Source organism: Arvicanthis niloticus, chromosome 24 (genome assembly GCF_011762505.2).
Source record: "Arvicanthis niloticus isolate mArvNil1 chromosome 24, mArvNil1.pat.X, whole genome shotgun sequence".
NCBI classification, from domain to species: domain Eukaryota; kingdom Metazoa; phylum Chordata; class Mammalia; order Rodentia; family Muridae; genus Arvicanthis; species Arvicanthis niloticus.
The window spans coordinates 3,783,778-3,804,250 of record NC_133432.1 but is presented as its reverse complement, the minus strand read 5'-3'; the positions used below and the strand labels follow the sequence as shown (position 1 = coordinate 3,804,250).

Here is a 20,473-nt window from a genome sequence, read left to right as displayed (position 1 = left end):
GACACAGAAAGGCTGTTCCTGATGCTGCAGTACTCTGTGCCTCAGCTGAGATGTTGAAGTGGGGGGGAAGCCATGCCAGGATAGGATGATCTTCTCTCCCCTCATCCCCCACCTCCAGAGTCCTCATTGAGAGACGGTAGCTGGAGAGTCATGAGAGGCCAGGCTGGGAGGCTGTCTGAATCATTGTGAGCGAGCAGCCCACCCAAGGCCACTTCTGGTTACTCTTGAGAGCTCCAGGGCAGAGTGGCTGGTTTCCATGGTGACAATACAAGACAAGGCCTTTCCCGTACCATCCCGATGAGTGGGGAAGTCAGCAGTTCAGGTGTCATGCTGACTCATGAGCCACCCCTGATGCCAGGCACTAGATAGGGCCCACGGCCAGTTCTATGATGACCTGCCCCCTTGTTCCCAGCCTACAAGTCACAATGGTGGTCCAGGGCATCACTTTCCCTCTATGAGGTGGCCTCGTGTCAGGTGACTTGATGCGGGCTCAGGGTCACTGCTGTGCGGGCACTGAGCTGGACAGTGCTGGGAGGTGGTCTGGTAAATCTGGAAAGTGGGAACAGGCCTGCCTGGTGTTTCTAGAGCATTGAAGAGGGAGGAGATGGGCTGCATTGTGTTGGACAGGGGCACTGACAAGGCCAGGTGACACGCATCAGGATTCTGTACCTGGTTCTGATAAGTTACTTTTCTTGGCACTGTATTAAGAGTCTGGTTAACGAGCCAGGCAGTGATAGCACATGCCTTTAATCCTAGCACTTGGGAGGCAGAGGCAGGTGGATTTCTGAGTTTGAGGCTAGCCTGGTCTACAGAGTAAGTTCCAGGACAGCCAGGGCTACACAGAGAAACCCTGTCTTGAAAAACCAAAGGGCACCCTGTCTCGAAAAACAAAAACAACAACAACAACAACAACAACAAAAACAAAAACAAAAAACAAACAACAACAACAACAAAAACAAAAAAAGAAAAAAAGAAAAACCAAAGGGGGGGGGAGATTCTGGTTAATGGAGGAGATTCTGGTTAATGGAGGAGATTCTGGTTAACTGAGGGGTTCTGGTTAACTGAGGGGATTCTGGTTAATGGAGGCGAGGTTTTCTCTGTCCATGGCTCCAGAGAACAAAGCCCACTGTGGTGGAAAGGCCTGGCCACAGGAGCTGCTTGGTCCTTGGTGTTAGAAGTTTGCTCACATGGAGGATCTGCACAGAGCTCGGACAGGAAGCAGGACAGATTCACTTTAAGCCGGCTTCCAGCAGCCCACACTGCTGGTGAAGCCTTAAGCCCCAAAGATTTCATAACTTCCCAGATGGAGACCAAGTGTTTCCACAGAAGCGCCACGGGGGAAATTTCATACTAAACCAAGACACAGAGTGCCCATCTAAGCCCAGAAAGCGCTGCTTCCTGTCCTGTCTCAGCAGACTGGGGCACTGGTCTCCTTTGCCCTGACATGGGAAGCCCCGTCTGTGGGCAGTGGGGAGCCGGGTGCTGTGGGGTATGTGACTGTGCCTGAATCCCTCCTCGTGTCCTTGCAGAACCAGCTGAAGCAGTGTTTCTCCAGGCGAGCGCCCGAGGCCAAGGACACTGACACCCTCGTGCAGGAAGCCGACAGCCAGTATGGGACCTGGGCAGACCAGCAGCAGAACGGGGGCAGGTAGGACACACCTGGGAGAGGCTGCCAGGCACCCAGTGACACCGAGGCTGCCTTGGTTAGGGGTTCTGTTGCTGTGATTAACATCCTGACCTAAAGCAACTGAGAGGAAAGGGTTTACATTTCCACATTACTGGTCATTACTAAAGGAAGTCAGGACAGGAACCTGGAGGCAGGAGCTGATGCAGAGGCCATGGAGGGGTGCTGCTGACTGGCTTGCTCCCCATGGCTTGCTCAGCTTGCTTTCTTACAGAACCCAGGACCACCAGCCCAGGAATAGCCCCGCCCACAATGGGTTAGCCCCACTCATAATGGGATGGTTCTGCCCACAATGGGCGGGGCCCTCCCCATCAATCACTAATTAAGAAAATGCCCTGCAGCCTTGCATGCACTCTTGATTTTAATGGGGGCATTCTCTCAATTGAGGCTCCCTCTTCTCAGATGACTATAGCTTGTGTCAGGTTGACATAAAACTATTCAGTGCAGAACCTATGTGGCTGACTCAGAAATCTCTGTATTTTAAGAAATTGTAACGGGAAGAGGCCGTTGTCATACAAAGGGTATCAGAAAATCACAAAAAAAAAAGAGGGAAATAAAGTGTAAAATATTGATGACAGGCAAGCAGCCTGGACACAGCCAGGAGCATGCAGACCCACAGGGACAGACACCCACAGGGACAGACATACAGACAGCTACACTGTGTGACAGGCAGACCCACAGGGACAGACACCCATAGGGACAGACATACAGACAGCTACACTGTGTGACAGGCAGACCCACAGGGACAGACACCCACAGGGACAGACATACAGACAGCTACACTGTGTGACAGGCAGACCCACAGGGACAGACACCCACAGGGACAGACATACAGACAGCTACACTGTGTGACAGGCAGACCCACAGGGACAGACACCCACAGGGACAGACACCCACAAGGACAGACATACAGACAGTCACACTGTGTGACAGGCAGACCCACAGGGACAGACACCCACAAGGACAGACATACAGACAGCCACACTGTGTGACAGGCAGACCCACAGGGACAGACACCCACAAGGACAGACATACAGACAGCCACACTGTGTGACAGGCAGACTTAGTAAACTCGAATGCTGCTGTAAACAGGAGGCAGGTCAGTGGTATGGGCAATGGTCTGGGTACCTTGTGGTAGCATTCTGAGGTTCGTCAAACCCGAGGTTCCCCACATGCCTCCGAGGACAGCTCCACGCGTGCTTTAAAACATTTGTAGATGACAATGTCATATTACAGTGTCAAAGCCTGGTCCCTCCCATGAGACTCTGGGACTGGCTGCACAGCACTGTAGTGTGTGTTACACATGGTAAGCTCTGTGTCCAGTGTGTTCTTCCACTATGTAAATCTGCTGAAGACAGACAGACAGACAGCAGCCCTGGGTCTACACCAAGCCCAGGAAACAATTATACACAACAATAAACAGTAGCAACCAACGTCAGGGTGTAAAACCAAAGAACTACTCTCAGCCCCAGGGTCATAACTGCATTTCTGTGTGTGCTGTCAGGTGTGTGTGTGTGTGTGTGTGTGTGTATGTATGCATTCCAGATGATTCATGGTCCACATACTGTTCTATAAGCAGTGTGAGCATGTGTGTGTGTCTCAAAGGACCCTCTTCTGCCTAGCTGGGAGGGAACCTTTGGGGCAACTGTTGGGAACTGCAGATAGGAGGTGGCAGAGAACCCACCCTGTCCCTCATGGGGGCGCAGGTTGGGCCAGATGAATCTCTCCATGGGCACTTTCCTTCTCCCCAGAGAGGTCAGTTGTCTGGCATCTGCTGCAGGCTCCAGTCATGCCTGACTGACTAGCCCTGTGGTCTGTGGACATCATGCCAGGCTGGGAAACTGAGGCTCAGAGAGAGGCAGGAACACTATATCAGTGACTGAGTGAGCTGGGCTTGTACCCGGGCCCCCATCTTTCCCTCTGTTCCTAACCTGTGACTTATGTGTGTGGTGAGTATTCGTAATCATCCCCACAAGAGTTCCCAAATGTCTGGTTATTTGACCCCCATTCCCCCAGCTTCTGTCTCAAGATTTGAGACCTTGGAATTTCCAATGGTGGGTGCCCCCTGCTGTCCTCCAGAGGAACTGCAGCTTCCTGGGACCAGGTTTTCTTGCCTTGGACAGTGGTGCCCCCTACTGCCTGGATGGTGGTACTTCCCTCAGCCTCTGGGTTTGCCCCCTTCCCAGTTAACATCTTCATACCCCAACAACGAAAGCCTCTTGGAGTTGGGAAACAGACTGGCACTCCAGGATTGAGAGTTCTGCCCCAGGGGTATCAGGGGAACGCTCCTGTGCAACATTGTCTAAGCTCCGTGTTCCTTCTGTATCTGAGGAGAGGGTGAGGCTACAGTGTTTCCATCTGCAATGGTCCTGGTGACCTGGGTGGTACCCAAGATGCCATTTTCTACACGGTGCCGGGAATAGTAGGTACTCATGTCTCCACTGAGTGTGTGAGAGAGGGAGAGAGGGACTGAGTCTGTAAAGGATAAGGGGACTGAGTGTGTGAGGGAGGGACTGAGTGTGTAAGGGAGGGAGAGAGGGACTGAGTGTGTAAGGAGGGGGGACTGAGTGTGTGAGGGAGGGAGAGAGGGACTGAGTGTGTAAGGGATGGGGACTGAGTGTGTGAGGGAGGGACTGAGAGACTGAGCGAGTGGGGAACTGAGGTAGTAGGTGTGACTGGCCGAGTGAATGAGTCAGCACGTAACTGAGTGAGCAAGTGAATGGCTGAAGGGAGAGAGGGGCCAAGTGAATGGGTGAGGGAGTGACTGACTGACTGACTGACTGGGTGACTGGCTGAATGAATGAATGAATGAATGGCTGGTTGGTTGACTGAGTACCTCACTGGCTGACTGGCTGGGTGAATGGCTGACTGAGTAGATGACTGAATGCCTGACTCACTGACTGGGTGACTGACTAGGTGACTCCCTAGCTGACTGGCTGGCTGGGTGACTGGCTGAAGGATTGAATGAGTGAATGAGTGAGTGAATGGCTGAGTAGCTCACTGGCTGACTGGCTGGCTGAGTGAGCGAGGCAGCTGTTGGTCTGAATCAGGAGGCCTGAGGCCCAGTCTTCCCTGCTGGTTATTAGGGACCGTCTGACTTTGCCTCACCGGTGGAAATGCAGCATGAGCTGCCCACATGGGACCCCGCATCGTGTCAGATGCTGTGCAGGTCATCAAAGGAGTGTGCAGAGCGGGGGAGGTGGGTTTTGTCTTTAGAAAGGTCCCCAGGGTTGGTGTCAGAAGTGGCCTGATGAGTCCTGGCAGGTCCCCACATGGAAGGACCTGAGTGAGGTCTGAGGCACCTGGTCCTCTTTTCTTCAGAGCCTTGAAATTTACCACATACCTCCCCATGGCCTGTGTTGCCATTCATTCATTCATTCATTCACCCACTCAGTCAGCCATACAGTGAGCCATTCATTCATTCATTCACCCAGTCCGCGTGAGTCATTCATTCATTCATTCAGCCAGCCAGCCAGTGAGTCATTCATTCATTCATTCATTCATATGCCCAGTCAGTCAGTCAGTCTGTTCAGTCTCTCTCTCTCTCTCTCTCTCTCTCTCTCTCTCTCTCTCTCTCTCTGTTTCTGGAACGGGTGGTCGCTGTGTAGCCCAGGTTGGCCTCCATCCCCTGACCCTCCTGCTTCTGCCTCCTGTGGACATTCCAGATGAGCCGCCATCACTCTGGGTCGGGTCTTGGCTCTCCTTTGCAACCTGCACCCAGCAGCTCCTGTGTTGGGTGGTGTACAGTCTCTGGAGTCTGAGGACCATCCGTGCTCTGCACTTGAGCAGTGTCTCATGGGACAACAGACCCCTAGCTGCTATTGCCAGAGGGAGGATCTTCCAGGAAGCCCCACTGCCCTCTGAGCCACATGCTTCTGTGCTCCGGGTTTGGTGTTCTGGGACCCTCGGTGACCTCTGTCACCCTCTGCCTTTCCTTGCAGTTTTGGCCCCGAGTCTCCGTCTCCTGACAGCAGTGCCGCGTCTGCGGGAAAGCAGCCCCCAGGCAGTCATTTGTCCTCGTACACCGAGTCCACATCGGTGGAACAGCATGACAGCTCCAGGGACCGGCGCAGCTCCAGCGTGGACCGCTCCAGTTCTGAGTTGGAGTCCACAGATGGCCCAGAGGGGCCACCTCCATCAGACGTCTGCCCTGCAGAGGGAGAGGATGATTTCTCCTTCATGCATGTAAGCCTGCAGCCTGTGGAGGTGGCTGGGATGGAAAGAGTCACTAAAAGGAAGTCGAGGCCTGTGTGGGATTGTCCCCCCTCCAGGACAGCCTCTGTATGCCAGGAACCCTTGCAGTGAGCACGGGACAGAGCCTTTGACATGGACCCTCCTGTAGCATAGGGCGCCCCCTTACTAGCTGTGCATCTGGGGGCAAACGCCTTCCTCTCTCTGACACTCAGCTTTCTTACTAATAACCCACACATCCAGCTCCACGGCCTCCAAGGTGATCGCGGGTGTCCAAGGTACAGCATGCTCTGAGCGCCCACGGGTCTGCCTGTGGTTTGCCACTGTCGGCTGGCTGTGCACAGCCCGGGCCCTGCCTAGAGCAAACACAGAGGACGGGCTCTCCAGGTTCTTACTCAGCAGGCACGAAGGACTCTCTGACAGCTATCCCGGGCACAGGTCCTCTTCTTAGACCTGAACTGAGCTTGCCTGGGTCGCACGGCACAGTCGTCCCCCAGGTGCCTGTTATCTCGAGTCCCAGGTTGCACAGTGCTCTGCTCTGGTCTTTTCAGGAGCAGAACCGGATCTGACCCTGCTCCAGAAACCCTAACCTCCATGGAGGATGCAGGATAGTATCATCCCTGTAGCCTACAGGAGGATGGAGGATAGGGACCATTGCCATCTTCACTCCTGATAGCCGAGCTCCTGTCCTCACTCTTGGGTAACTGATGCTCCAAATGCCCTTGAGGGGCCCCTAAGAGGCCTCCAAGGAGACTCACAGCCTACACATGGCAAGGTCTTTCCTGTGGAACCCCTAGACTAGAGTGTAGACAGAAAAAGCCAAGATCAGCCTTCGAGGACCCTGTGCCTTATAAGGAGGCATGGTGCTCACCTCTCTGGGTGTTGCAAGGATTTCAGTAGAATTCACTGAACGGTACACCGAGCCCTCACGGTCGCCGAGCCTTCTGCAGCTCATGTGCGCGCATGATACGGGGCACATGACACAGAGGTCTTGCTGGACGTTTCTTCTAGAACTCTGAGCGCTTCCTGTTGTGCTCTTGTAAGCAGCAGTGGCAGGATCAGCAGCCCTGGGTCCCTGATAGCTGGCTCCATCCCGGGTCCGTACTGATAATGGAGGGGTGACATCCCCTGCCTGCCTTTTGGATTAGCAGGTTGACATGGCTGCCCATCGGCTGGTGGCCCTAAGTATGGGGTAAACTGAGGTTTGTGGCCCTAAGCACAGGGTAAACTGAGGTTTATGTGGGATGCCACCATGACTTGGGTGTCCTGTGGGGATCATTTGGAGATTCCCAGGGTAGCCCTGTGGACATGGAAGGTCCTTTACTGGTGTTCTGTAGGTGACCCTTCCCCTCCCACTTGTGCCCTGGATTATCATGGGGGCCACAGTGAATACCTCAGAGACTCCATGAGTATGGTTGTCATAATGAGAGAATTCGCTAAGCTATTCACCAGACAGAAAACAAACATGTATTGAGCTCCCCCCCCCCATCTGTATATGCGCCGGTGCCTGTGTGACGTCACAGCCTGTGTCCTCTGCCCATTTGCGTTTTATGGTACCTGCATGGCTTCCATGGAGAAGTCGAGGCTCACGGCATGACACACGGGGTCTCCTGTGCGCCCCTGAGAACGCCCCGTGTGAACAAGGCTATACACAGCCTGCAGACGGTGCCCTCCGCTTACAGTTTCTTTTCCTTCCTGCCTCCTCCTCGCCACCCCTAAAGCAAACCTCAGTCCTCGACTCCAGTGCCCTCAAGACCCGGGTGCAGCTGAGTAAGCGAAGCCGTCGCCGGGCGCCCATCTCTCACTCACTCCGGCGCAGCCAGTTCAGTGAGTCTGAGAGCCGGTCCCCTCTGGAAGAGGAATCACACAGCGCGTGGATGTTCAAGGACTCGACAGGTATGCCGGTGCGCCTTGAGTCTAACCCGCATTCTGCACTGAGCAGGCTGTACCCTAAACCCTGGGAAGATCAGCCTGACCTTAGAAGGTTCCAGACACAGTCAGCCAAGAAGCTGGAATTTTGCGTCCTGTAGAACCCGCCGTAAGTGTGGTTTTAAATGCGTTCTGAATCCATGTGTGGTGGTGCCTGTTTGTCATCCCAGCCGTTTGGGACAGAAGCAAGATGAAAACATGATGCAGCCTGGCCTGCAAAGTGAGTCCCAGGCCAACTGTGACTATATAATGTGACTTTAAAAAAAAAAATCTATTTATTTATTTTACATATATGAGTACACTGTAGCTGTCTTCAGACACACCAGAAGAGGGCATCGGATCCCATTACAGATGGTTGTGAGCCACCATGTGGTTGCCGGGAATTGAACTCAGGACCTCTGGAAGAGCAGTCAGTGCTCTTAACCGCCGAGCCATCTCTCCAGCCCATGACTCCCTTTTTTAAAAAAACAAACAGCAACAACAACAACAAAAACAACAAAACCAAAATACAAAGAGCCTAGTGTGATGTCACACACTTTGAACCCCAGAGCTTAAGAGGCAGCGGCTGGTTGATCTCTGAGTTTGGGGCTAGCCTGGTCTACAGGGTAGACATTAGCATGACCAAGTGCAGTCTCTGGTCAGATGCCTAAACACATGTTGGGCTTGGGTCTTGGCTTCTCATTGTCCATACGTGCTAGCGAGTGAAGGTTAAATGTGTGACGGGGCCTGGGAGGATATGTAAACTACTTGTTTTACAAGTACCAGGACCGGAGTTCCCCAACACCCATGTCCTCCGTAGCTTCAGCCACCAGTGAGCTGAGACAAACCGATTCCTGCCAGCTCTTCTAGCCGAACTGGCGATCTCCGGGTTCAGTAAGAGACTGTCTCAAAAAATAAAGCTTGAAGAGACTGGTGTGGGTGAAGTCCAGCATCATGGCATGTGCGTACACACAGGTGCACACATGAACACATACACATGGGCTCAATAATACGCAACTGAGTGTCTTTTGGGCCAGAACCATGCCAACCCACCTGGAGCAAATGCAGCCCACCACAGTGCCAGCGCACCTAGATTCCCTCTTGGGGACCTGGCAGCACAACCTGTGGCTTCCATAGCCCTGAGGGCATGCCTGGAGATTAGAAAGGCTGGGGCCGATCTTTCTGAGCATGCCCAGTGTCCAGCTTAGCCTGGGGCTCCAGAGGACGTGCTGTGCTCCACCGATGACCAGTTTTAGAGAGGCAGAAAGTCCTTACCCAGCAGCCCAGCAGCAGGAATCCCCTGGCCCAGCCCCTGACTTGGGGTGATGCTTTGAAGAGACACTGGAGTGCTCCACATCGCCCCCTGTTGGTGGAATGTGTCTCTGCTACCTGTTCTACCTCTGTCAAGGATGACTCCTCCAAAGTGGCAGGAGCCAGAGGGGGGCGGTCGGTCGGCCTGTGGCCACTATTTCCCAGCAGGTGGCAGAGTTTGAAGAAGAGAGTGAGCAGAAAATAGTCTTCGGGGCTCATGCCCAGCTGCTCAAAGTGGGCTATGAGTGTCTGTGTCCTGGTGCAGAGATGTGGGAGGGGCCACCAGTGACTTAGAATGCTTCTCTTAATAGAAGAGAAGTCGCCCAGGAGGGATGAATCCGATGAAGAGCCGCCCAGGGTGGAGAGGACCCCCGTCAGCCACCCGCAGAGGATGCCCGTGTTCCCAGGCATGGACCCAGCTGTGCTGAAGGTACCAGGGCTTCCCAAGAGCAGTCTGCATGCCTCTGCTCCTTCCTGCCGGCCTTTCCTTGTGTCTGTCCACTCCAAGCAATGCCTTCTCTTCTTCTCTTTGCCCTTCTTCCCTTCCTGTCTATCAGTCATTAACCAACCAGCCTCCCTCTCCCCCTTCCGATTGCTCACCCATTAAACATCCTCTGCCTCCATCTGCCACCCGAGTGCTGGAATGGCAGAGGCACGTGACATTATGTCTAGCTTCTTCCAGGGGAATCCTGCTCACACTGTCTTAAGATACCGGTCACCCCTGCCATGTGCCTGTGGACTCTAGTGTCGCAGGCTCTGCGTCATTGTGCAGATGCAGGCGTGAGTTTGCTGGGGCATCCACTCCGAGGAGGCTGTCAGTCTCTTACTTCTCAGTCCCATACTTCCGGCCTGGACCACCCCAGTGCCTTGTGAGCTGTTGCTGTGGGACCACTGCTAGGTGGGGCTTGTCCCCAGACAGGAGACAGCGACATTTGGCCTCCTCTCTCTCTCTCTCCAGGCTCAGCTGCCCAAGAGGCCAGAAGTGGACAGTCCTGGAGAATCTCTCAGCTGGACACCCCAGCCCAAGAGCCCTAAGTCGCCCTTCCAGCCCGGGGTGCTGGGCAGTCGGGTGCTGCCTTCCAGCACAGAGAAAGAGGAGAGGTAAGGATGGGGATGAGGATACTTCCTGCCCACGTTTAGGATGCTGCTGCGTGGTGTGTGGTGCGTGGTGCTGCGTGTTGGATGCATGCTGGGTGCCGCGAGCGTGCTGCGTGGTACAGGTACATGCTGGGTGCGTGCTGGGTGCTGGATACTGCCTGGTACATGCTGGGTGCTGCATGCGTGAGTGCTGGGTGCACGCTGCGTGGTATGTGCTGGGTATGATGTGGTACATGCTGGGTGCACGCTGCGTGTCACGTGCTGCATGCTGCGTACGTGCTGCGTGGTACGTGCTGGGTGTGTGCTGCGTGCGTGCTGCGTACGTGCTGGGTGCGTGCTGCGTGGTACGTCCAGGAACCCCTGCCAGGCACAGCCCCTCCACACATGGGTGGAAACTGAGGTCCCCTGCTTCCTCTTGTGTTTGGGAAGCACTCTGACTTGGCAGAGTCAGGAGGCCTAACTGGTTGGCTGCTCTTCAGGGAGGAGGCAGCTGCCCCTCCCAGAGCAGGCCGAGTCTATACAGCTTAGCCTACGCTCTCAGGCCCGAGCTGACGGTGGTCAGGCTGTGAAACCCGAGAGAGTCATGTGACCATTCTGTGCCTCTGTTTCCTCGTTTGTAAAATTGGTTTGGTGACTCCGTGACCTCTGTGCTTTCAGGTCAGAGGAGTGCTCGCCACAGTGGCTAAAGGAACTGAAATCCAAGAAGAGGCAGAGCCTGTATGAGAATCAAGCTTGACCAGGTAGGACAGGCTTGGGGCACCGAGGACCTAGGGGGGCGGGGCTCAGGAGCGAGGAGGTTACACAAAGGAACCAGGGGTGAAAGAGTCTGGCGAAGGGTATAGGGTAACCAGGACTCTGAGCCCATGATCCTGACCTTCCTGCCGCCTTCAAGACCTTTGGAAAGTGAGGAGATCAAAGGCCAGCTTATCCAGAGAAGTTTCAAAGTTTTGTATAGGGAAATCTTAGCGTACAAACTATGCAATTACAATTTAATTAGAGACTGTATGTAGTCAGACTCTCGGTATTCACCTGAGATCTAGGAAGGGCTCACTGACACTGATATCTGAGGGCCCTAACGTGCTGGGTGTGAAATGGTCTGGCATCTGCATGGAACCCTCGTAGGATCTCCCCGTGCACTTGAAAGCACTTCTCAGTTTTAAGCTGTATTTACCATTGTATAAGTATGTGGTGTTTGAGGGCTGAGGTGCAGAGGAAACTCTGGAGCCATTTCTCTCCTTCCCACCCGTGCGTGGGGCCCAGGGATTGAACTCATGTCTCCAGGCTTGCACAGCAAGCTTCTTTACCCACTGAGCCCTCCTGGTGGCCCTTTAAGTCACCTGGATGGCTTCTGACCCCCAGGACAGTGTCCTTGCTTTCTTGTCTACCCTGCTGTTGCCTGGGCGATGGTGACACATTTGCACATGCTCAGTAGAGGCGAGTCCTATACTTTGTGGAGCTCAGCACAGTGGGCTTGGCTGAAGGTGTGGGTTGGGGGTGGCACAGATGGGTAGGTAGGGCCAAGTTTACTTAGGAGTCTCATGCTTAGATTTGGTGTGAGCTCTGCTCTCTTCAAGGGTTAGCAGTACCTCTGGCTGTGGGGTCCTCAGAGTACCTGAGAAGATAAAAGAGATTGATTGAACCCAGGCTTACGAGTGTGGGATGCTGTAAGAGCTGGCCTGGGTGTGGTCTACAGAAAGCAAGGCCCAGCCCGAGTGGACATGCTGTCTGGCCCTGCAGGCCCCACATTGTTGGTCTATCTTGTGCTTTCTTTTTTGGCCCTGGGGCTTGGAACCCCGTGCTAGACCAGTGCCCTGCAGACCCCCCCCCCCCCCCTGGGGCTCCCTCACCTGGCTCTGTCCATGACACTCTAAATAATTCCCAGCAGACTGTGCATCTCACGGTGGAGATGTTACAGAGGTGTATACAGCACGTGTCACATAAGTACATATACAAGTGGACATGTATGGATAGATTCCCAGGCAGGTCCGCTTCAGGTGGTAGTGGAGGATTCAGGGCCGTGTGTTTATTCTGTATTGTCGGGGCTGTCATGGAGTTCAGCATGTGGGCACAGGGGGGAGTGTTCTGATCCCCACATGCCCTGTGCTTTTGACCAGCCCTCCCCCACCCATAGCTCTTGCTGTATGGCACACGTCCAGAGCCTCCGTGGTGTTTTGAAATCTGTGCTAACTGTCTTACCAACAACCCACTGGAGGGAAGTTGAGGCTCTGAGGTTATGCTCACAGCTCCCGGTCAGAATGCCTGCCTCGCTGCTCAGCTTGCCCCAGTCAGCTTGCGCCAGTCAGTCCCCATCTCCCCCAAAATCCTTCCCGGGGAAAGCTGGAAACCCTGATGGTGACAGCCGTGCCAGATGCTCTGCTAACCAAGGACTGTCATTTCTCTGCAGACAGGATATCACTACACCCGTAAACTCAAGCCTTAACTGCCGGATGTCTAAACCTGAGGCCAAGCCACCCGCTCCTCCCTGACCAAGCTCCTGTGCCTGGGCCTTTCCACCCTGAAGACACTGTGCTGAGCCCCATCTGGGTCCCCACAGGAAGACCCTGTCCCGGGACTCGCTCCAGTCCACAGAAAGATCTTTCAGTTCTCCTTAAAGAAGTGTCCCTGCCTGTGGATCGGCCTTTGGTGTGACAGTTGGCTGGGAAGTCAGCTCTTGGGCTCCCTCCTGGCAGCCCTTCGGGAAGGACTTTGATGAGCAAGCTCGAATGGCTCTTGGGTGGCAAAGGTCGCCATCCAAGCATTACACTGGTGTCTCCCGGGTTGGATTTGATCCCCCACCCCCTTTTTGACAAGCTCTTCTTTCCCCACTAAGAACCTACATTCTGATTTCTAAGCACAGCCCCACCCCACCCTGTCCATACCCTTATTCTTCCTGTGAGGCCGTGTGCACAGTTGGCCTGGGTCTCACCGATTTTGTGTTTGCTTTAGAGGGGGATAAAGCAATAATGTAGCCAATTTCCCCTGAACCTTGACAAGTGCTTGCTTATGTCTCAGCATTGACAGCAGGAAGAGGCAGACAGTGTCCAGTTGCCTCCGGTTACCTGAGCGCTGTCCAAGCCTACGAAAGCTTTTGACTTTCACCCTTGTCCATGTCTGGGTTGTTCTGATCTCCATGGGGGCAGCCTTTGCCCCCCGAGTCTCAAGCGTTACGACCGAACCTCGGTTGGAATTGTCCGTGCCCTGGTCAACTCACATACCGGACCTGCTCTTTCTGAACATTCATATCCTGCTGGAGAGAAGACACGACTGAGTCAACTTGGATCAGACGGGTCCCTGACCCCGCCTTCCATGACCCATGATCCATTTGGCCTAGTGAATGTCAGGCTCTACGTGGATGCTGTTCGAACTGAAAGGCCCCTGTAGTGGGAGCCCCAGGTCAGATGCTGGGCCACGAGGTCTACGATGTCCTCCATTGTGCTACCTGCATGCTCACTCCAGGGAGGCTTAACTTCTGTATTCCTGGGCCTACTCTGTCTTTTTCTTAAGCCTTCAAGGTGACATCAGATGCCCCAGCACCAGCCATCATGCCAGACACACCAGGCCAGCTGCCTGCAGCATGCCGACAGCTTTCAGAGACCTTTTTTAAAATCTTGCTTTGGTGACAACCTTGGTAGTCCCAAGGTGGTCCATGGCTGTGGAGGGCTCTGGGTCAGGTACTCTGATGGATGCCTGCCTGGCACTTGTGCCCACCACTGCCCTGACGTTCTCAGAGGCAGAAGTTGTTCTCTGTAAATCAATTTCTTGCAAGTGGTGTCAAGACCAGCCTCCCCCATCCATGGCTGCTCCTCTGTTTCTTGCCTCTGCTCCCTTCTCATCAGCCCCTCTCTGCCCGATTTCCCTTTGGAAGGGTATGGTGGGAACTGACAGCCATGCTTGGTGTCTCTGGTTAGGATAGTCGCCTGTGACTGTGGGCTGAGGTGTTCAGCACCAAGGAGATGGCAGGTCCCACCCGCACCCCACCCTGTACTCTGGCTACAGACAGGAGCCATAGTCTGTTTACCCTGTACCCTACTCTCTTTCTTCCCTGAGCTAGTGGTGAGCCGGCATGCCCCTCTGAAATCACTTGGGGTTCGGTCTCCCCACAGATGCTCCCATAGTTTGTCTCCTGGTTTTGTTTTTGTTTGTCTGTTTTGTTTTTGTTTTGTTTTGTTTTGTTTTTGATCAGTTTTGTATTCTGCAGCAATTTTGACCCAGTAGCTTTCCAGGGAGTTTTTTTTTTCAAACACACTACCAGGACTGAGAATATGGCTCACTGGCAGAATATGGGTCTAACACACAGGAGGTCCTGGGTTCTGTCCCCAGGTCCACATAAACCAGGTGTGGTGGTGCACATCTGTGCGATTCTAGCACCTGGCAGATAGGAGGAGGGAGGAAGAAGAGGGGGAGGATGGGGAGGCGGCTCGGAAGTCTAAGGACATCCTTGGCTGTGTAGGAAAGCTGCAGGGCAGCCTGGCCTATGAGACACACTCAAACAGAACAAAGCAACATTCTGCTCGTGATTTGATTCTAACTTGTCTTGACTCCTTCTGGGGACTAGGAGCCTAGTGTAAATAAAGACCCTGGCAGCAGGAAAGTGCTCCTGTCTTAAGTATTGGAAGGCACAGGGGAATCAAAATGAGCCTACCTTGTCTCATTACCTAACCCCTCACACCTGATAAGACCTCGCATGTGGACCTCGGCTCTGGCCAGGGCAAGCTTCTGTATCTCACTCCTCAGAACCCAAGATCTGACTATCTCACTGGGTGACCTGCTGCAAGTTGGTTGTGCCCTGTTTAGGGTTGATGCAGCACAGCGAGCAGAGAGGCCCATGCTCGGATCCTTAGCCGAGCTGAGCGGCTGGCTCACTTAGTTCTCTTTTTAAAACCAGGTGAGGTTCTGGGGCCAAGTAGTAATGTTGTATGCCTCACCAGAACCGTCCGTTTAAAGGAACCTAATATGCCTTAACCGTGTGTGCACTTCAGACACATTTGTCCCCTCCCCCAGCCCTCCCTCCTGGTGACTGGCTGTTTGCAGAGTCTCACGTAGGCTCCATCACCTCCTCTTTGCCCATCAGCGTTTTGACATCTGGCCTTCGGGTCCAGCCCTTCCATCCAGTAGATAGGCATTCTGCATAGCTCCTGGCCTCAAACACAGAGGAGGCCTTTGCACTGTGAGATGGCATGGCGCTGTCAAGTGTCCTCAGCTCCAGCAGAGAAACTGGGTGGTCCTTGGGGAGTCAGAGCCTAGTGTAAAATGTATCTTACGCCCCCGGGTTGGATGCAGGGACAGATGGGATCAGACAGGTTTGTAGAGTACGGGAGCGAGCGTTCTGTCTAGATGCCCATTTTCCTTCTGCAAGATGGCCGCCTCCAGGAAGTAACTGCTAGGGCAGAGAGTTAGAAATAGACCCAAGTCCTCAACCTGAAGAAAACTCAGCCAGTCCTGGTGTGTGTGTGTCGGGGTGGGCAGCCGGGTAAGGGCTGGCTTTACTGCCACTCATCCTGGTGCCCACAGGTGATCACACCCTGGGTCTAGGTTTGATTGAAAAGTGAAAAGCCACTCCCACCCCCTGGTGATATTCAGCCCTGACAAATCATTTGGGCAACAGAGATGCGGTGCCCTCCAAATGTGCCTTTGCCCCACCACCTGTCCATAGGGAGCGTTCCCGACATGGCTGGGGACTAGCAGGGCTCACTCAACATCTCTGAGCTTGCCTTGGCCTCAAGCCCCTCAGTGAGAGAGGATCTCTGTCGACATTTCTGGAAGGTCACGTTCCAGAAGGCAGGAGGCGTGGCTTCCCCATCCCGGTCCCTCTCCTGTGATCTCATTACACCCTAGAACATCCCTTGTCTCCGTGGCTCCCACAGCGAAGGACACCTCATAGCATCCTTTACTCCACCCCCCAAGAGTCACCTGGGCCGTGACAATCCCTGGCAGCACCGAGCCAGCTTTAAAAAAAAAATCTGTTATCCTCTAGAGGACAATCTGCTTTTTAAATGTTGTCCCGTGTCGCCTTACAGAATCTGTTATATGGGGCTCACAGGGGTTGTATATTGATCTACGGAAGGCGTTTGTACCAAACTGTTTCTTACTCTGTTCTAGAATGATCACGGTCCTCCTCAACATGCTTTGTATGCTGGGGTGGGAGAACGGGATGATATATGTGACTGTAGGATATATTTTCCTAACCGTTCCTCCGGGTCCTACCTGGGATGTTTGCATCGCGATGGGGACGGACTTGCAAAGGTGCGCCTCTCGTCTGCGACATTCTGACAGCTGCCTTACCAATCCACAAGCTGCAGGACTTCTGAAGGCAGATGGTGGGCACCGTAGCCAGCCCCAGGAAGAACCTGACTGTGTGACTGAGAATTCATCTATTAAAAAAAAAAAAGTATATTTTTACTGTCAAAACAAACGGGCTTCCCGGACTTCACAGTGGCCGGATGTCCCCTGTGCTTTTATATTTTGTCACTGTAAGAGGTTTTCTGGCACAGACAAGCAAGTCAGGAAATCCAGCTGACTGCACTAAATGGGGTGAACTCTGCATGTGCAAAGGGGGCACACCCAGACTACAAAAAAAAAAAAAAAAAAAAAAAAAAAAAAAAAGTAAATAAAGCTTTCCTGTCAATGGTGTCTCTGAAACTGCATGTCTACAAGAAAGCAATAGGGTCCCTGGGTCCTTGGTTATTACAGGAGGGAGAAGCTGCTAGGGTTATTGATGAATAGAGACCAGGGGTACTAATCAACAGCCTATGCAATGATAGTCAATAACCTATCCATAACGAGGGCACTAGCCTACCCAGTGATGCCTAGTTAACCTATTCAGGGAAGTTAATCAACAGCTTACTGAATGATGCTAGCCAATAACCTACCCAGGGATGGATGGAATTGATCGGCAACCCAGAAATGCAACAACAGCTTACTCAAGGATGTTTAGTCAATAACCTAGCTATGGATGCTAATAACGCTATTTCTGGTTGTGTTTGTTTGTTTGTTTTTTCTGTTGCTGGGATGAAGTCCATACTCAAAAGCAGCTTAACAGAAGAAAGGTCTGTTTGGTTAACACTTCTGTCCTTCGATGGAGGGACGTCAAGGCAGGAACTGAAGCAGGAATTTGAAGCTGAATCCATGAGAGATGCTGCTTTACTGGTTTGACTGGTTTGTTTACCGGCACGGCTTAGGTAGTCAGGACCACTTGACCAGGAATTGGTGCTGCCCACCATGAGCCGGATAGGACATCAATTTATACTCAAGACAATTCCTTACGAAGATGCCCATCGGTCATCCTGTCCTGGACAACCCCTCAAATAAGACTCGGTTCTCAGATGGGACTCTTGTCTCAAGCTGACCATTTAAGGCTAATTAGAGCACTACCCAGGGATGCTAATCAACAGCCTATCCAGGCATGCTAATCAACAGCCTATCCGGGGATGTTAATGCGTAACATGTCTAGGGAGGCTGGTTAACAGTCTCCTCAGGAATGCTCAGGGTTTTCTGGAGGACCAGAATGGCGGAATGGATGTATATTCAAAGGTCATTTATTAGGTTGACTTTCACAACGTGACCCGGGCAACCTGACATTAGGCGTCTCCACACCAGAGAAGGTGAGGATGGGTTATGCTCAGCCGTGAAGCTGGCCTCCTCAGTGGTCCTTGTCTGGAGCCAAAGGGCTGGAGGATTACTGGAAAACCACTGGTCTGTGTTAGAAAGCTGAAGACGCTGGCTTCTGACGGCAGCGAGGAACAGTGGCCGTCACGGCAGAGAGCAGCAAGCAGGCAAATGCAGAAGCTTGTTCCTTTAGATGCCCTCCCGTCCGGGCAGCCAGTTTTAAAGGTGAGGGTCCTAGTTTGTTTTCCATCGCTGTGATAAAACACTGACATGGAGCAGTTTGGAGATAAAGGATTTATTTGACTTGTAATCTCAGGGTCAGTCCATCAACGGGGATATCAGAACTTCAGCTGCCCACAGCCACAGTCAAGAGCAGAGAGAGATGGAGACAGCTTTCCTTGTTCTTGCTCAGTTCAGTCTCTCCACCCTTCATAGCTTAAGACACCCTGCCTAGGGAATGGTACCACCCACATTTAGTATAGGTCTAAGGGTTGTATTGCTTTGAAGAGACACCGTGACCAAGGCAACTCTTAAAAAGTAAAACATTTAACTGAGGCTGGTTTATAGTTTCAGAGGTTCAGTTCATTACCATCATGGCAGGAAGTAGGACAGTGTGCAGGCAGACACGGTGATGGAGGAGCTGAGAGTGCTACATCTTGATCTGCAGGCGGCCAGGAGGAGGCTCTCTTCTGCCCTGGGCAGAGACTGAGCACAGAAACTCAACGTTTACCTACACAGCGACACACCCACTCCAACAAGGCCACACCCACTCCAACAGGGCCACACCTCTTCCAACAGGGCCACACCCACTCCAACAGGGCCACACCCACTCCAACAAGGCCACACCCACTCCAACAAGGCCACACCCACTCCAACAAGGCCACACCCACTCCAACATTGCCACACCCACTCCAACATTGCCACACCCACTCCAACATTGCCACACCCACTCCAACATTGCCACACCCACTCCAACATTGCCACACCCACTCCAACATTGCCACATTTACTAATAGTGCCATTCCTTGGGGCAAGCAAATTCAAACCACCAGCGTGGGTCTTCCTATATCAATTAATTTAATTAAGACAGTTCCCACAGGTGTGCCCTTGAGCAACCCAGAGTAGATGATCCGTCCTTGAGATCGTAGGTTTTGCCGTGCTTAAAATTTAAACTAATCATGCGATGGATTTCCTCACTTCAGCAAAGCTTATCTGGGGAGTCCCTCCCAGGTGTGCTCAGAGGCAGCTCCTGTAGGTCATTCTAGTTCCTGTCACGTTTACGATCAGTATCAACCCCAATAGATGCTAACCAGTACCCTGCTCACTGTGATTATCTTAGGGTTACTATCGCTACGATAAAACATCATAATCGAAATAAAATTGAGGCTTTTTTTTTTTTTTTTTTTTTTTTTTTACTCACAGTTCCATGTAACAGTCCATCATCAAAAGCAGTGAGGGCAGGAACCTGGAGGCAGGAGCTGATGCAGAGGCCATGGAGGGGTGCTGCTGACTGGCTTGCTCAGCCTGCTTTCTTATAGAACCCAGGACCACCAGCCTAGGGATGGCTCCGCCCACAGTGGGCTGAGCTTCCCACATTAAACTAATTAAGAAAATGCCCTGCAGGCTTGCCTACAGCCCGGTCTTATAGAGCCATTTTCTTAATTGAGGTTCCTTCCTCTCGGATGACTCAACTACCCAGCACAGTGGTTAATAGCCTTGGAGATTTTGATCAGCAGCCCCCCCCCCCCACAGGACAGCCTCCCCCACCTGCCCCCTCCCCATTCTACCCTTGCTAAGAGCATGTGCCTCTTTGAATGGCAGCCAAGATGGCAGAGTGCTCAGGCCAATCCACTGTGGAGAGGGTGCCATGCTGTCCCCAGTGCCGCCCGGCCAGTGGCAACTTCCCCTGAAAGAAGCTATGTTGGCTCCATCACCTGTGGCAGGAAGTGGCCATTGGTGTGAACTATCAGTGGTAGGTGGGGTCCTGGGGGGGACAGAATCAAGTGACAGCCATGTGACATGTACTGTGCTCACACAACCTCTCATTGAGACAGCTCGGGCTGGCCTCAAACCTACAATGCAGCCAAGGCTATTCTTGAATTCCTGATCCTCCTGCCTCTGTTCCACACGTCAGTGATGCTCTGTGGCTTGTTGATTTGTGTGGTGGAACACAGGCCTCCGTCATGCTAAGCCAGCATACGGCCTCTGAGCTACAGGAGGAAGAAAGCCTGCATTGTCATGGAATGTTCCCCACAGTCTCGTGTGCAGAGCATCTGGTTCCCAGACAGACAGAAGTGCCATTTTTGGAAACAGGAGCTTTTAGGAGCTGGTCTGGCTGGAAGAAGCAGCTGGGGTCTGGTCCTCCAGAGCCTTCTGTCCCTGCCCCTTCTTGTGTCTGTCTCCATGCTTCGTATCTTGCCTCAAAGCAAAGAACTTTGTCCACTATACACCCCATGCCATGACACTCTCTACAAGTATGTTGTGACCAGCAACTCTGGCCTGAACCGTCTGAAACTGCCAGCCAAAATAAACTGTCCGCCCTTGTTTCTGTCAGACATTTTGGTCACAGTGACTTAGCGATAACCAACACATTAGTTTATGGGCCTGGGGTGATGGCTAACTGGCCATGCAAGCACAAAGGAGCTGAGTTCAAATTTCCAGCACCCCATGAAAAGC

The 20,473-nt window shown here is 52.9% G+C and overlaps 1 protein-coding gene across 5 annotated transcripts in view; it reads left to right on the top strand.

The window, feature by feature from the left end:
* Positions 1-16,633, top strand: part of Kiaa1671 (KIAA1671 ortholog) — a 146,793-nt gene extending 130,160 nt beyond the window's left edge. For all 5 annotated transcript variants that reach the window (XM_076922415.1, XM_076922417.1, XM_076922416.1 and 2 more), the window contains 7 exons: positions 1,530-1,648; positions 5,626-5,869; positions 7,597-7,771; positions 9,406-9,524; positions 10,053-10,195; positions 10,850-10,932; positions 12,597-16,633. In XM_076922415.1, the coding sequence (XP_076778530.1) occupies positions 1,530-1,648; positions 5,626-5,869; positions 7,597-7,771; positions 9,406-9,524; positions 10,053-10,195; positions 10,850-10,928 (879 nt within the window). In that variant the 3' untranslated portion in view covers positions 10,929-10,932; positions 12,597-16,633. The remainder of the gene's footprint in view (positions 1-1,529; positions 1,649-5,625; positions 5,870-7,596; positions 7,772-9,405; positions 9,525-10,052; positions 10,196-10,849; positions 10,933-12,596) is intronic.
* Positions 16,634-20,473: the final 3,840 nt, after the last annotated feature.